General features: G+C 50.7%; 1 protein-coding gene across 1 annotated transcript in view; it reads right to left on the minus strand.

Annotated features, from left to right (window-relative positions):
- LOC140391488 (uncharacterized) overlaps window positions 1–15,913 on the minus strand; it is a 333,618-nt gene that overhangs the window by 34,121 nt on the left and 283,584 nt on the right. The window contains exons 32-38 of the mRNA XM_072476010.1: window positions 13,596–13,739; window positions 12,279–12,401; window positions 9,943–10,124; window positions 6,165–6,228; window positions 4,879–4,953; window positions 4,684–4,791; window positions 1,889–1,996 (exon numbers count right to left, since the gene is read on the minus strand). Of these exons, the coding sequence (XP_072332111.1) occupies window positions 1,889–1,996; window positions 4,684–4,791; window positions 4,879–4,953; window positions 6,165–6,228; window positions 9,943–10,124; window positions 12,279–12,401; window positions 13,596–13,739 (804 nt within the window). The remainder of the gene's footprint in view (window positions 1–1,888; window positions 1,997–4,683; window positions 4,792–4,878; window positions 4,954–6,164; window positions 6,229–9,942; window positions 10,125–12,278; window positions 12,402–13,595; window positions 13,740–15,913) is intronic.

The raw sequence follows: 15,913 nt of genomic DNA on the forward strand, positions 1-15,913 counted from the left end.
TCCCCACACACACACATCCCAGCCGCACACACACATTACACTCCCCACACACACTCATCCCAGCCGCACACACATATTACACTCCCCACTCACACTCATCCCAGCCGCACACACATATTACACTCCCCGCTCACACTCATCCCAGCCGCACACACATATTACACTCCCCGCTCACACTCATCCCAGCCGCACACATATTACACTCCCTGCTCTCACACATCCCAGCCGCACACACATATTACACTCCCCGCTCACACTCATCCCAGCCGCACACACACATTACACTCCCCGCTCACACTCATCCCAGCCGCACACACAGATTACACTCCCCACACACACTCATCCCAGCCGCACACACACATTACACTCCCCACACACACTCATCCCAGCCGCACACACACATTACACTCCCCGCTCACACTCATCCCAGCCGCACACACACATTACACTCCCCACACACACTCATCCCAGCCGCACACACACATTACACTCCCCGCTCACACTCATCCCAGCCGCACACACACATTACACTCCCCACACACACTCATCCTAGCCGCACACACACATTACACTCCCCACACACACTCATCCCAGCCACACACACACATTACACTCCCCACACACACTCATCCCAGCCGCACACACACATTACACTCCCCGCTCACACTCATCCCAGCCGCACACACACATTACACTCCCCACACACACTCATCCCAGCCGCACACACACATTACACTCCCCACACACACTCATCCCAGCCGCACACACACATTACACTCCCCACACACACTCATCACAGCCGCACACACACATTACACTCCCCACACGCACTCATCCCAGCCGCACACACACATTACACTCCCCACACACACTCATCCCAGCCAACAGGTTAGCACTGGTTGTGCTGGAGCGCGCCCACATAGCTGTTGGGTCAGCTGGGGTCAGCGGGCACCCAGGGGAGTGGCCTGGGGGGGGCACCGATACGACCCGTGGCACTAAGTTCACGGTGGGCAGTCAGCAGCGTGCGCAGCTGCATGGTTGCCTTGCCGGCTGCGGCAATGGTGTTCCGTGCCCGTCCAACCCGACCCCACAGCCCACCTCCCGCTACTGCCCCAAGCTCTGACAGAACCCGCCCGGCCAGCGGCACAACTATCAGCAACTATGGCGCTGTTGGGCACTTTCCGCACCGCCTCTCTCTCCCTCCGCAGCCACCACGCCGGTTTCACGAGGTTTAAAAGCACAAGTGAACCACGCCGTCGGGAACTCGGCCCATCGGAGACGGAGAATCGTGGAGGACCCGGAGAATACCGAGTCGGGCCCACTAATGACATGCCGACGGCGTTTACTGAACGTGTGTTCCAGACCGCATTGACGGCGCTGTGAAGGTGACAGAGAATTGCGATTTGCCGTGAAATTGGCGCCCCCCGCAAAGTCGGCGTCGTAACCGATTCTCTGCCCAATTGTGTTTCCCAATCCTGCCGTTGGCTTGCAGAGAATCTCGTCCCAGATTTATATTTCCAGGTTTTTACCCTGAAATTAAATTATTAAGCTGTCCTGGTGGGTTATGAACTCTGATTACGACACTGCTGTACCTCCGCTAACTCTCCTGCTGCCTCTCACATGGAGTGGCGGTCACTGCAACAACTTACTCTGCACCTGTGATTCTGACAAATATTAGGGTGAACTTTCAGATTTGGGTGTCCTGTCATGGAAGTTCGTCCAATAGGAGCAGTGACCAAGAGATCACGGCCCCACTCTCTCTTTAATTCGCCAAACAAATCATTAAATTTGGACACTGCGTAATTGACCCCGCTACTTTCTCTCGAATCCCCTGCATGTGATATATCAGCTGTCTGTGATAACTGCCTTGCCGTGTTGACCCCTTCACCTTTAGGTCCTTGGTATCCTGGAAATCCCAAGTATCCCTTTTGGCCAGAGGGACCGTCATGACCTCGGGATCCTCGGTCTCCCAAAAGTCCAGGATATCCGGTGGAGCCTGTAAAACAGAAAAAAAAAATCAGTCCCATCCAGCAAAATATTTGGAACCAATGTTGAGGGAGAGGGGCTGGTGTTGGAGAGGTGGACTGATGGGTAATATCTTGCTTCCTCGCCAGTCCAGGTTTCAACATTCCCAATATTCCCACCGTGTTATTCACAAAGGATTATTCAGTTTAGAATCAGTGTGGAAATTCTCGGAGATCTTGTGCGCCTGTCTGTGTGAAACTTATTATTCAGGGAAAATAACAGTTCCTAACATATGTCAAAAATAAATTTAGAGTATCCAATTCTTCTTTTTCCAATTAAGGGGTAATTTAGCGTGGCCAATCCACCTACCCTGCACATCTTTGGGTTGTGGGGGCGAAACCCACGCAGACACGGGGAGAATGTGCAAACTCCACACGGACAGTGACCCAGGGCCGGGATTCGTACCTGGGCCCTCAGCCCGTGAGGCAACAGTGCTAACCACTGTGCTGCCCTGTTTCTAACAATTCTGATCTAACCAGTGGATGGAAACGGGGAGAGTGGAGTGCGTGTGTGGGGGCCGGGAGCAGAGGGAGGGTGGAGTGGGTGTGTGCAGGCCGGGAGCACGGGAACAGTGGGGAGCAGGGGGAGGGTGGAAACTGAAGGGAAGAGAAGGTAGAGAAGGGAGGAGAGATGGAGGGAGAGGAGATGGAGAGGGGGGAGGTGGAGGGAAGAGGAGAGTGGACTGCCTCAAGGATCAGTGTTGGGACCACAATTGTTTACAATTTATGTAGACAATTTGGAGTTGGGGACCAATTGTAATGTGTCAAAGTTCACAGATGACACTAAGATGAGTGCGTAGAGTAAAGTGTGCAGAGGGATTTGGATAGTTTAAGTGAGTGGGCAATGGTCTGGCAGATGGGGTTCAATGTTGGTAAATGTGTGGTCATCCATTTTGATCGGAATAACAGCAAAATGGACTACTATTTAAATGGTAATAAATTGCAGCATGCTGTTGTGCAGAGGGATCTGGGTGTCCTTGCGCATGAATCGCAAAAAGTTGATTTGCAGATGCAGCAGGTAATTAAGAAGGCAAATGGAATGTTGTCCTTCATTGCTAGAGGGATGGAGTTTAAAAACAGGGAGGCTATGTTGCAGCTGTATAGGGTGCTGACGGGGCCACACCTGGAGTACTGTGTTCAGTTTTGGTCTCCTGACTTGAGAAAGGAGGTACTGGCGCTGGAGGGGTGCAGAGGAGATTCACTCGGTTGATTCCGGAGTTGAGAGGATTAGCTTATGAGGAGAGACTGAGTAGACTGGGACTATACTCATTGGAATTTAGAAGAATGAGGTGGGAATCTTATAGAAACATATAAGATTATGAAGGGAATAGATAGGATAGAAGCAGGGAGGTTGTTTCCACTGGCGGGTGAAAGCAGAACTAGGGGGCATAGCCTCAAAATAAGAGGGAGCAGATTTGGGACTGAGTGGAGGAGGAACTTCTTCACCCAAAGGGTCGGAATCTGTGGAATTCCCGGCCCAGTGAAGCAGTTGAGGCTACCTCAGTGACTGGTTTTAAAGCAAAGGTAGATAGATTTTTGAACAGTAAAGGAATTAAGGGTTACGGTAAGCGGGCGGGTAAGTGGAGCTGAGTCCACAAAAGATCAGCCATGATCTCATTGAATGGCGGAGCAGGCTCGAGGGGCCAGATGGCCGACTCCTGCTCCTAGTTCTTATGTTCTTAAATGAGATAGAGTGAGAGATAGAAGGAGGAGAGATAGAGGGAGGGGAGATGGTGTGGGAAGGGGGAATTGAGCAAGGAGAGATAGAGGGAGGGGAGATAGAGGGAGGGGAGATGGTGTGGGAAGGGGGAATGGAGCAAGGAGAGATAGAGGGAGGGGAAATTGGAAGGGAATGGAAGATGGAGGGTGGGGAGGCAGAAGGAAAGGGAGATGGGGGGGAAGGTGGATTGGGGGGGAAGGTGGGATGGGGAGGGAAGATGAATGGAGGGAGGGGAGAGGGGGAAGGCGGATGTGAAGGATATGGGGTGGGGAGTGGGAAAGTGGAGACATGCACTATATATTCTATAAGACACAGGGCAGAAACATATGTCACTTTCAGACAGGATTGCAGTTGGTGAGTGTGGAAACGTGATTGGGAGAGGAATCCGCAACATTCAGACATATTAACTAGCAGGGAGATCTCCCTCGGATTCCATCTACACTGATGGTCTGTTATCCCCAGCCTGCCATTGCTGAATGAGGATCAGGTCCATCCAGAGCATGATATAAACTCGGAGTGAATGGACACGCAAACCTGGAGCCATCAGGGGAGAGTAACTGGAGGATTGTTCTAAACAGGTGAATGAAATGATCCACTGGCCTTTCTCTTGTAACTGGTGTTTGGAGCAAAGCTGATTGTGTGCCACACAGATAAAACCAAGAAGGAATAACTGACATGGCACTGAGCCAGTGAAATGAAAGGGGCTGGTTTAGCACAGTGGGCTAAACAGTTGGCTTGTGAGGCAGAACAAGGCCAGCAGTGCGGGTTCAATTTCTGTACCAGCCTCCCCGAACAGGCGCCGGAATGTGGTGACTAGGGGCTTTTCACAGTAACTTCACTTGAAGCCTACTTGTGACAATAAGCGATTTTCATGATATCATTTCCTGTCCTGGCGAGAGCTCAAAGGTCATTCATGGAGATAGCCAATGGGATACTTACCCTGTTCACCTTGGATCCCTGGATCACCTGGAGATCCCTTCATGCCCTCAATCCCTGGTTCCCCAGACTGTCCATGTTTACCAGGTAGCCCAGGAAGCCCTGGAAATCCTGAAATGGAACCCACAGGGTTAATGTAGGATCTTGAACAAACATGGACACTGTCCACTTCAGAGACAACAGTGACAGATCACTGACCTTTGAACCCATATTGACCAATTTCGCCCTTGTGACCTGGAAGTCCTGGAATGTTCATTGTTTCCCCTTGATCACCTGTGGGGCAGGGAGCTGAGTTACTAAAGAGTGAAACACTCTAACTTCACAGTGACGTGACGCAGAGCAGAGTAATAACACAGAGGCTGGTTTAGCTCAGTGGGCTAGGCAGCTGGCTTGTGATGCAGAACAAGGCCAACAGCGCGGGTTCAATTCCCGTACCAGCCTCCCCGAACAGGTGCCGGAATGTGGCGACTAGGGGCTTTTCACAGTAACTCCATTGCAGTGTTAATGTAAGCCGACTTGAATCAAAGATTCTGATTATGACCCAACTATACCTGTCACAAAACTCATCTTCAATCTGTCCACAAATTCACTTTTAATTTGTTCCACAAACAGAGGAAAAGGAGGCCATCCCCTTCCAGTCTGTTTCAGCATTCAATAAGAGAATATGGACAATCTATACCTTAACTCCAAAGACTTTACTAAGTTCTGGAACACAGAATAACCCTGGCTTAAAAAATATCAGTCAATTTGAGTCCTCTCATTTTTATCTGTAAAGATTTAATCACCTGCTAATGCTCGCATTCCAAGCATTGTTTGGCATCTTTGAATCTGTCTATATATGTGTTTCTGGAACATACCTCTGCATTCACCTGAGGAAGGAGCAGCGCTCCGAAAGCTAGTGATTTGAAACAAACCTGTTGGACCCTAACCTGGAGTTGTAAGACTCCTTACTGTCCTCACCCCAGTCCAACGCCGGCATCTCCACATCATTTTTAATTGACCTCTATCCTCAGCAGTTTTTGGGCGAGGGTGTTTCAATGCAGGGTCACTGAGCTGGAACATTAACTCTATCTCTGTCCATGCTGGCCGACCCGATGACTATTTCCCGCATTTTTGTTTTTTCCATTCAAATCTCAGACTCCCCCTTTGTGTGAGGAAGTATTTCCGACATCGCCCGAACCACCTGGCTGGGATTGGTATGTGCTGCTCCCCTTGATCTGCACTCCGCTACTCCCCCCCCCCCCCCCTTCACCGCTCCCCCCGGCCCGGCCGCCCCCGGCCGCCCCCCCCACCCACCCCCCGCCCTCCATCAGAGGGAATAGTTTCTCTCTGCCGACCCGATAAAAGCAACCATCTTAATCACCACAGCTAAATCACCCGGCAATCCATCTTACCGCACTCACAGCCCAATGGAAATCCCAACATCAACGCACAAATGTTGGCCACTTTGCTCAAAGCGACCGGATTCTGAGTCTGTCACTAACCTTTCAGGCCGGAGAAACCAGGCTGCCCCAGACTGCCAGGACGGCCACGGTTACCCAACACACCCTGTAATAAAATGACCACAATTAACACAGGCAGAGGTGCATTTCGATAGCGCCATTCACAACATCAAGATGCGTCAATTCATTCCCCAGCCAATCAATTTCACAAATGGAGTCACCAGACCAGGAATATCAGCAGCCAATCTGCACACAGAGATCACACACTGTCCGCAATGTGAAAGCACCAGCTAATCTATTTTAGCTGCTGTTGATTGAAGATTAAATATTGGGCAAGGACAGGGGAAGATCACGGTCTGCAGTGTGCCAGGCACAATGGACCCTCGCAGTCATTTTGGTTAAACTACCTGGTCATTCCAATGCAGCTCAGAGGGCAAACAGCACCTCGATTTTATACTTCATCCAAAAGACAGTACTTCCGACAGTGCGGCACTCCCTCAGTACTGACCCTCTGACAGTGCAGCACTCCCTCAGTACTGACCCTCTGACAGTGCGGCACTCCCACAGTACTGACCCTCTGACAGTGCGGCACTCCCACAGTACTGACCCTCTGACAGTGCGGCACTCCCTCAGTACTGACCCTCTGACAGTGCAGCGCTCCCTCAGTACTGACCCTCTGACAGTGCAGCGCTCCCTCAGTACTGATCCTCTGACAGTGCGGCACTCCCTCAGTACTGACCCTCTGACAGTGCGGCACTCCCTCAGTACTGACCCTCTGACAGTGCGACACTCCCTCAGTACTGACCCTCTGACAGTGCAGCGCTCCCTCAGTACTGATCCTCTGACAGTGCGGCACTCCCTCAGTACTGACCCTCTGACAGTGCGGCACTCCCTCAGTACTGACCCTCTGACAGTGCGACACTCCCACAGTACTGACCCTCTGACAGTGCGGCACTCCCTCAGTACTGACCCTCTGACAGTGCAGCACTCCCTCAGTACTGACCCTCTGACAGTGCGGCACTCCCTCTGTACTGACCCTCCGACAGTGCGGCACTCCCTCAGTACTGACCCTCTGACAGTGCGGCACTCCCTCAGTATTGACCCTCTGACAGTGCAGCACTCCCTCAGTACTTACACTCTGACAGTGCGGCGCTCCCTCAGTACTGACCCTCTGACAGTGCGGCACTCCCTCAGTACTGACCCTCTAACAGTGCCGCACTCCCTCTGTACTGACCCTCCGACAGTGCGGCACTCCCTCAGTACTGACCCTCTGACAGTGCGACACTCCCTCAGTACTGACCCTCTGACAGTGCAGCGCTCCCTCTGTACTGACCCTCCGACAGTGCGGCACTCCCTCAGTACTGACCCTCTGACAGTGCGGCACTCCCTCAGTACTGACCCTCTGACAGTGCGGCACTCCCTCAGTACTGACCCTCTGACAGTGCGACACTCCCTCAGTACTGACCCTCTGACAGTGCGACACTCCCTCAGTACTGACCCTCTGACAGTGCAGCGCTCCCTCAGTACTGATCCTCTGACAGTGCGGCACTCCCTCAGTACTGATCCTCTGACAGTGCAGCAACCTCTGTACTGACCCTCTGACAGTGCGGCACTCCCTCAGTACTGACCCTCTGACAGTGCAGCTCTCCCGCACTGCTGACCCTCTGACAGTGCAGCTCTCCCTCAGTACTGACCCTCTGACAGTGCGGCACTCCCTCAGTACTGACCCTCTGACAGTGCAGCACTCCCTCAGTACTGACCCTCTGACAGTGCAGCACTCCCTCAGTACTGACCCTCTGACAGTGCAGCATTCCCTCAGTACTGACCCTCTGACAGTGCAGCACTCCCTCAGTACTGACCCTCTGACAGTGCGGCACTCCCTCAGTACTGACCCTCTGACAGTGCAGCACTCCCTCAGTACTGACCCTCTGACAGTGCAGCACTCCCTCAGTACTGACCCTCTGACAGTGCAGCACTCCCTCAGTACTGACCCTCTGACAGTTCAGCACTCCCTCAGTATTGACCCTCTGACAGTGCAGCACTCCCTCAGTACTGACCCTCTGACAGTGCGGCACTCCCTCAGTACTGACCCTCTGACAGTGCGGCACTCCCTCAGCACTGACCCTCTGACAGTGTAGCACTCCCTCAGCACTGACCCTCTGACAGTGCAGCACTCACTCAGTACTGACCCTCTGACAGTGCGGCACTCCCTCAGTACTGACCCTCTGACAGTGCGGCACTCCCTCAGTACTGACCCTCTGACAGTGCGGCACTCCCTCAGTACTAACCCTCTGACAGTGCGGCACTCCCTCAGTACTGACCCTCTGCAGTGCAGCACTCCCTCAGTACTGACCCTCTGACAGTGCAGCACTCCCTCAGTACTGACCCTCTGACAGTGCAGCGCTCCCTCAGCCCTGACCCTCTGACAGTGCAGCACTCCCTCAGTACTGCCCCTCTTGACAGTGCGGCACTCCCTTAGTACTGACCCTCTGACAGTGCGGCACTCCCTTAGTACTGACCCTCTGACAGTGCGGCACTCCCTCAGTACTGACCCTCTGACAGTGCAGCACTCCTTCAGTACTGCCCCTCTGACAGTGCGGCACTCCCTTAGTACTGACCCTCTGACAGTGTGGCACTCCCTCAGCACTGACCCTCTGACAGTGCAGTACCCTCTCAGTACTGCCCCTCTGACAGTGCGGCACTCCCTTAGTACTGACCCTCTGACAGTGTGGCACTCCCTCACTACTGACCCTCTGACAGTGCGGCACTCCCTCAGTACTGACCCTCTGACAGTGCGGCACTCCCTCAGTACTGACCCTCTGACAGTGCAGCGCTCCCTCAGTACTGACCCTCTGACAGTGCAGCACTCCCTCAGTACTGACCCTCGGACAGTTCAGCACTCCCTCAGTACTGACCCTCTGACAGTGCAGCACTTCCTCAGTACTGACCCTCTGACAGTGCAGCACTCCCTCAGTACTGGAACTCTGACAGTGCTGCACTCCCTCAGTACTGACCCTCTGACAGTGCAGCACTCACTCAGTACTGACCCTCTGACAGTGCGGCACTCCCTCAGTACTGACCCTCTGACAGTGCAGCACTCCCTCAGTACTGACCCTCTGACAGTGCAGCACTCACTCAGTACTGACCCTCTGACAGTGCGGCACTCCCTCAGTACTGACCCTCTGACAGTGCAGCACTCCCTCAGTACTGACCCTCCGACAGTGCAGCACTCCCTCAGTACTGACCCTCTGACAGTGCAGCACTCCCTCATGTTATGGGCCAGGGTTTAGAGAACCCCAAAGTGTATCATGGAGTTCACCTGACCCACAACGTTTAATAGATTTGTGGTATGGGGAGCACACGGCCCACTCTACAGGTGTGGGACAGCAGAAATGGAAAAGTAATTTTTAAAGAAAAACAATGTTTATTCTATGACCTCAAGTTCACCTTTTTAAAACATACAGTGAACATCTTAGCAACCATTAATTCAAATACAATCCCCAAAGAATACAATACGAAGTAATCCTTTAAGCTTTCCTTTTAACATCCACACGACTTAAAACACCTTTTACCAGAAGCACATCACTCCAGTAATAAACATCCATTTCTTAAAGGTACTCTCTGATGACACTCAGGACTGCAGTGGGAGTGTTGGCCTGGATTATTGTGTGTGTTGTGTGGAATGGGCCGTGGATACACAATCCTGTGGGTTAGTTGGGGAATGTGACCCTCTCAGTCCCTGTTGGGGCGCTGGTGAATTCAGCTCAATACTAGGAATGTGAATCATTCCCGGTAAAAGGACATTTTCCCACAAACATACCTTTGTCCCAGGCATCCCAGGGAACCCACTAATTCCTGGTGGTCCTGGCGTTCCCGGCATTCCTTTTTTTCCGGTTTCACCAGGTACTCCTGGGAATCCTGTACCTCCTTTCTGCTGCCCTGGAACTCCGGGAAGACCTGGCCGTCCCCCATCTCCTGGATATCCCGGCATTCCCTTTGTTCCTGATCAAGAAGAAACAACAGATACATTCACTGGGAATGTCCAATCACTTTGCTCACACAGAGGAACATTGATAATGATAGCAGCCAGCATTCCTGGCACACCTCCCATTCAGTGAAACATTCCAAAGTGCTTCATTAAAGTATAAATTATACAGAATTTGACATTGAGTTACATAATCAGGGCAAGTGACCAATATCCTGCGCAAAACGTTCAGTTTGAAGGAGAGAGAGAGGGAGAAAGCTGGGGAGAATTTGCAGGGTTTGAGAGGCAGACAGTGACGCAGCAAAGGGGGCGAGGGTCAGTGGACTGGGGTTAGAGTGCGCTGACCGGTGTGTTCAGCAGGATTTCTCTCGGTGCCGTGGACATCGCTATCCAACTGCATTTTGACATATTTTTTGTCTCGGCGATGAGCTTCCCGTCGAGACCACTTCTAATCCATTTCCTGCTCTGACGTGTGCAGCAAGACTACTCTCGGATTGGGGCGATGTTTTTAAAGGCACCCCCGCTCTTTCGACTCCCCTCAGCTGCCCCACCTTGGCCTCCGGACCCCCTCATTTCTCCCAATTTACCTCTTCCGGGCTTCTCGAGTCCCCCCCTCACCTACCTCGTATGGGCAAGGACCCCCACCCCTCCCTCCTGGGCCTGCCCCCTAGCACGGGCAGCCTGGGCAGCTTGACACTGCCATCCTGGCACCCTGGCAGTGCCCCTGCTACTCTAGTCTGCCCCCCCCCTACCCGGCACTCTAGCTTATTTAAATATTAAATGGCCATTTTACCACCCGTGGCCTCATAATTGGCCGCACGTGGGCCTGTCATCCAACAGTGGGCGGGATCTCCAAGCTATTGGCCCAATCACACATCTGGCAGCTCTGAAACATCAGCAGCACTACCTGATGGAAAGGTGGACACTGGGGTTGGTGGACACTGGGGCATGTGGACACCCGGAGAGGTGGACACCCGGAGTTTTGGTCACAAGGGTATGTGGGCACTCAGAGGGGGGAACAAGGGGCTCACACTCTCCTGGATCCTGACAGACGAACTTGTCTGAGTTTTCAGGACATCTTCGAAACCTTTCCCCTCTCAGAGCCCTTCTCCATGACAATGCCAATCACACAGGCCTGGTGTCCAAGTAAACATGCTGGTTGGGTATTATTTAGGCAATGACTCTCCTTTATCTTGGAGGTAAGGCGGCAGGTAACCTGACATTCTGAACACCTTTGGGGAATTTGGAGACAGGTAGTCTAACCACTGTAAACACAGATGCTGCTGCCTTTGTCTCCAATTATGAACATCTTCTATCCAGAAAATAAACTGGGCTGCCCCATCATTTTTAACAGCCATATCACCCAGGCCTGTTGTCAGGCAGAATTCAGAACAGGTCACATGACCCCTTTCATTTGATGTTAAGCTAAAGACAGTCTGAAACTACAAACATATTTGTAAGACTCGTCAATTCAGATCTAAGAAGCACTGAGAATATGAGTGTATAAGGAGTCATCCTTTCCTGTAGTTCCATAACAAAGACTGGCACAGTCCATTTGGCCCAGCATGCCTCTGCTGGCCCTTTGACAGATCGATCCAAGGCCCACTCCTTCTGCTTTTTTCTTACATCTCTGGAGACATTTCCTTTTAGAGCATTCCCCTTTGAATCTGCTTTGAATCCCTTTCAGGCGGTATCTTCCGGATCCTAACTTGCTGTGAAAAAAATTCCCATTTCCTCCCAAGGAATATAGGAAATAGAAGCAGGAGGAGGGGATTTGGCCTATCGAGTCTGCACCGCTCATCCGAAAGGGCAGCCTACTCAGGCCCACTGCCCCACTCTACCCCCGTAACCGTGGGATACTAAGGAACAATTTATCACGGCCAATCCACCTAACCTTCAGATCTTTGGACTGTGGCAGGAAACCGGAGCACCCGGAGGAAACCCACGCACACACGGGGAGAACGTGTAGACTCCGCACAGTCACCCGAAGCCGGAATTGAACCCGGGTCCCTGGAGCTGTGAGGCAGTGGTGCTAACCACTGTGCTACCGTGCTGCCTAAATAATGCAGCTGACATTTAGGGTTGTCCCAAATGCCAAAGTGTGCACAAAACCAAACACCAGAATCAAATATCGAATTCTTCCCAATTTTCATATTTCAGTCATACTGTACCTCTGGGACCGACAAATCCCAGATCCCCGGGGTTACCGTAGTCTCCCTTGTCCCCCTTCACTCTCACCAGCATGTGTCTGATTGGTGGCAATGGCCCTGGAGGTCCTGTCGCTCCACGATCACCTGGGATTATGAATAAAACAGCGTCACTCTACAACAACTTGTCAACGTCAACATTTTGTACTCTACAGGGCAGAAGATTGAGTCCTTTTTGTTTCTTTAGCATGCAACACATTGTGACTCTACGACCTTGGCCAAGGCTGTGGGCGTGGCTGCCATTGACAACTGGGCAATGCCACCCACAACAGACAACGTTCCATACAGAAGTGACAGACACCCTGGCCACAGGCCGCCATCTCCTGAGACAGACAGACACCAATTCCATGACTATATTCCTACTACACATCTAATAGATTCATGTACAACATAATCCAAATCTTTTATTCTCCTCTCTATAACCACTCTCCTCATCCTCTGCCCCCAAACCTATCAGCCCTTCTTCCAGAGCTGCAGTTGGGATCCAGTGCTCCCCCTGCCCTCTCTTTGTGCGTGGCCAAAGGAAATCTCTTGTTTTGATTTAGTCGTGGGGAGAGATCCCAGCGGCATTCTAATAAAATCAGAAACAAGCTGATGTATCAATTGAGTTATTTCAGGCTAAGCTGTTGTAAGGATATCGAACCAGACCCCAAGTTTTGTTGGAGTCATAGAATCAACAGTGCAGAAGGAGGCCATTCAACCCATCAAGTCTGCACCGGCCCTTGGAAAGAGCACCCGACTTAAGCCTAGTCCTCCAAACTAACCCAGTATCCCCACCTAACCTTAGGGTATAGGACGAGAATCCTAAACAACTTTTTTAAATTTGTAAAACATTGAGCAAAGGATCTTTACCCCAGCAGTGATGACACTGACCAATAGGTATTTTTTATGTTAAAACAAACTTTAATTAAAACACAGAATTAACAAATTAACATCAAATAAATATATTTACAATTAACAGTTAAACAGTTCTTAAACAAAAGGGGAAAAAACTTACTATCTACACCTGCTACTAACTGCAATTAAGCAACCCAATACAGTTCAAATGACACTTATAAATAAAGTTAGCAATACAGGTTTACTTGCTTAGCTGTGCAAACCATTGGGTTGGCCATCAATTTACGGTCACTGCTATTACATCAAATAAAGGGAGCAAGATCAGCCTTCAATTTCTTTAATCATTTTTAAATGGGTGAGATTAATATATTCTATAAAGGAGTTACCCAGATAACTCACATACACTAACTTGGAAGATGGATACGACTGTAGATTAACATTTACCTTTGGCACCTCTCGCTCCAGACTGACCAATGCCACCTGTAATTCCTGGGAACCCAAAATCCCCCTTCAAGCCTGGGATGCCATGTCGGCCTATAGCCCCCTTCACAGCGGGGAATCCCGCCATACCTGGTGAACCTTTCAAACCTAAAGGAATGAAAACACACACATGTTTGTTCAAAGAATTCTGAACGAACTGACACCAGAATAACATAAGAACTAGGAGCAGGAATCGGCCATCTGGCCCCTCGAGCCTGCTCCGCCATTTAATGAGATCATGGCTGATCTTTTGTGGACTCAGCTCCACTTTCCGGCCCGAACAACATAACCCTTAATCCCTTAATCCTTCAAAAGACTATCTATCTTTATCTTAAAAACATTTAATGAAGGAGCCTCTACTGCTTCATTGGGCAAGGAATTCCATAGATTCACAACCCTTTGGGTGAAGAAGTTCCTCCTAAACTCAGTCCTAAATCTACTTCCCCTTATTTTGAGGCTATGCCTCCTAGTTCTGCTTTCACCCGCCAGTGGAAACAACCTGCCCGCATCTATCCTATCTATTCCCTTCATAATTTTATATGTTTCTATAAGATCCCCCCGCATCCTTCTAAATTCCAACGAGTACAGTCCCAGTCTGCTCAGCCTCTCCTCGTAATCCAACCCCTTCAGCTCTGGGATTAACCTAGTGAATCTCCTCTGCACACCCTCCAGTGCCAGTACGTCCTTTCTCAGGTAAGGAGACCAAAACTGAACACAATACTCCAGGTGTGGCCTCACTAACACCTTATACAATTGCAGGATAACCTCCCTAATCTTAAACTCCATCCCTCTAGCAATGAAGGACAAAACTCCATTTGCCTTCTTAATCACCTGTTGCACCTGTAAACCAACTTTTTGCGACTCATGCACTAGCACACCCAGGTCTCTCTGCACAGCAGCATGTTTTAATATTTTATCATTTAAATAATAATCCCTTTTGCTGTTATTCCTACCAAAATGGATAACTTCACATTTGTCAACATTGTATTCCATCTGCCAGACCCTAGCCCATTCACTTAGCCTATCCAAATCCCTCTGCAGACTTCTGGTATCCTCTGCACTTTTTGCTTTACCACTAATCTTAGTGTCGTCTGCAAACTTGGACACATTGCCCTTGGTCCCCAACTCCAAATCATCTATGTAAATTGTGAGTAATTGTGGGCCCAACACTGATCCCTGAGGGACACCACTAGCTACTGATTGCCAACCAGAGAAACACCCATTAATCCCCACTCTTTGCTTTCTATTAATTAACCAATCCTCTATCCATGCTACTACTTTCCCCTTAATGCCATGCATCTTTATCTTATGCAGATCACCCAGTGTGGGACTCAGGCTGGGGTTATAGTGTAATACCCCAGTGTGGGACACAGGCTGGGGTTAGAGTGTAATACCCCAGTGTGGACACCGACTGGGGCTATAGTGTAATACCCCAGTGTGGGACACAGACTGGGGGTTATAGTGTAATACCCCAGTGTGGAGCACAGACTGGGGTTATAGTGTAATACCCCAGTGTGGACACAGACTGGGGGTTATAGTGTAATACCCCAGTGTGGGACACAGACTGGGGTTATAGTGTAATACCCCAGTGTGGGACACAGACTGGGGTTAGAGTGTAATACCCCAGTGTGGGACACAGACTGGGGTTAGAGTGTAATACCCCAGTGTGGGGCACAGACTGGGGTTAGAGTGTAATACCCCAGCGTGGGACACAGACTGGGTTATAGTGTAATACCCCAGTGTGGGGCACAGACTGGGGTTATAGTGTAATACCCCAGTGTGGACACAGACTGGGGTTAGAGTGTAATACCCCAGTGTGGACACAGACTGGGGTTATAGTGTAATACCCCTGTGTGGGACACAGACTGGGTTATAGTGTAATACCCCAGTGTGGGACACAGACTGGGGTTATAGTGTAATACCCCAGTGTGGAGCACAGACTGGGGTTATAGTGTAATACCCCAGTGTGGAGCACAAACTGGGGTTATAGTGTAATACCCCTGTGTGGGACACAGACTGGGTTATAGTGTAATACCCCAGTGTGGGACACAGACTGGGTTATAGTGTAATACCCCAGTGTGGACACAGACTGGGGTTATAGTGTAATACCCCAGTGTGGAGCACAAACTGGGGTTATAGTGTAATACCCCTGTGTGGGACACAGACTGGGTTATAGTGTAATACCCCTGTGTGGGACACAGACTGGGTTATAGTGTAATACCCCAGTGTGGGACACAGACTGGGGTTATAGTGTAATACCCCAGCGTGGGACACAGACTGGG

This window comes from Scyliorhinus torazame, chromosome 15 (genome assembly GCF_047496885.1).
Source record: "Scyliorhinus torazame isolate Kashiwa2021f chromosome 15, sScyTor2.1, whole genome shotgun sequence".
Taxonomy (NCBI): Eukaryota; Metazoa; Chordata; class Chondrichthyes; order Carcharhiniformes; family Scyliorhinidae; genus Scyliorhinus; species Scyliorhinus torazame.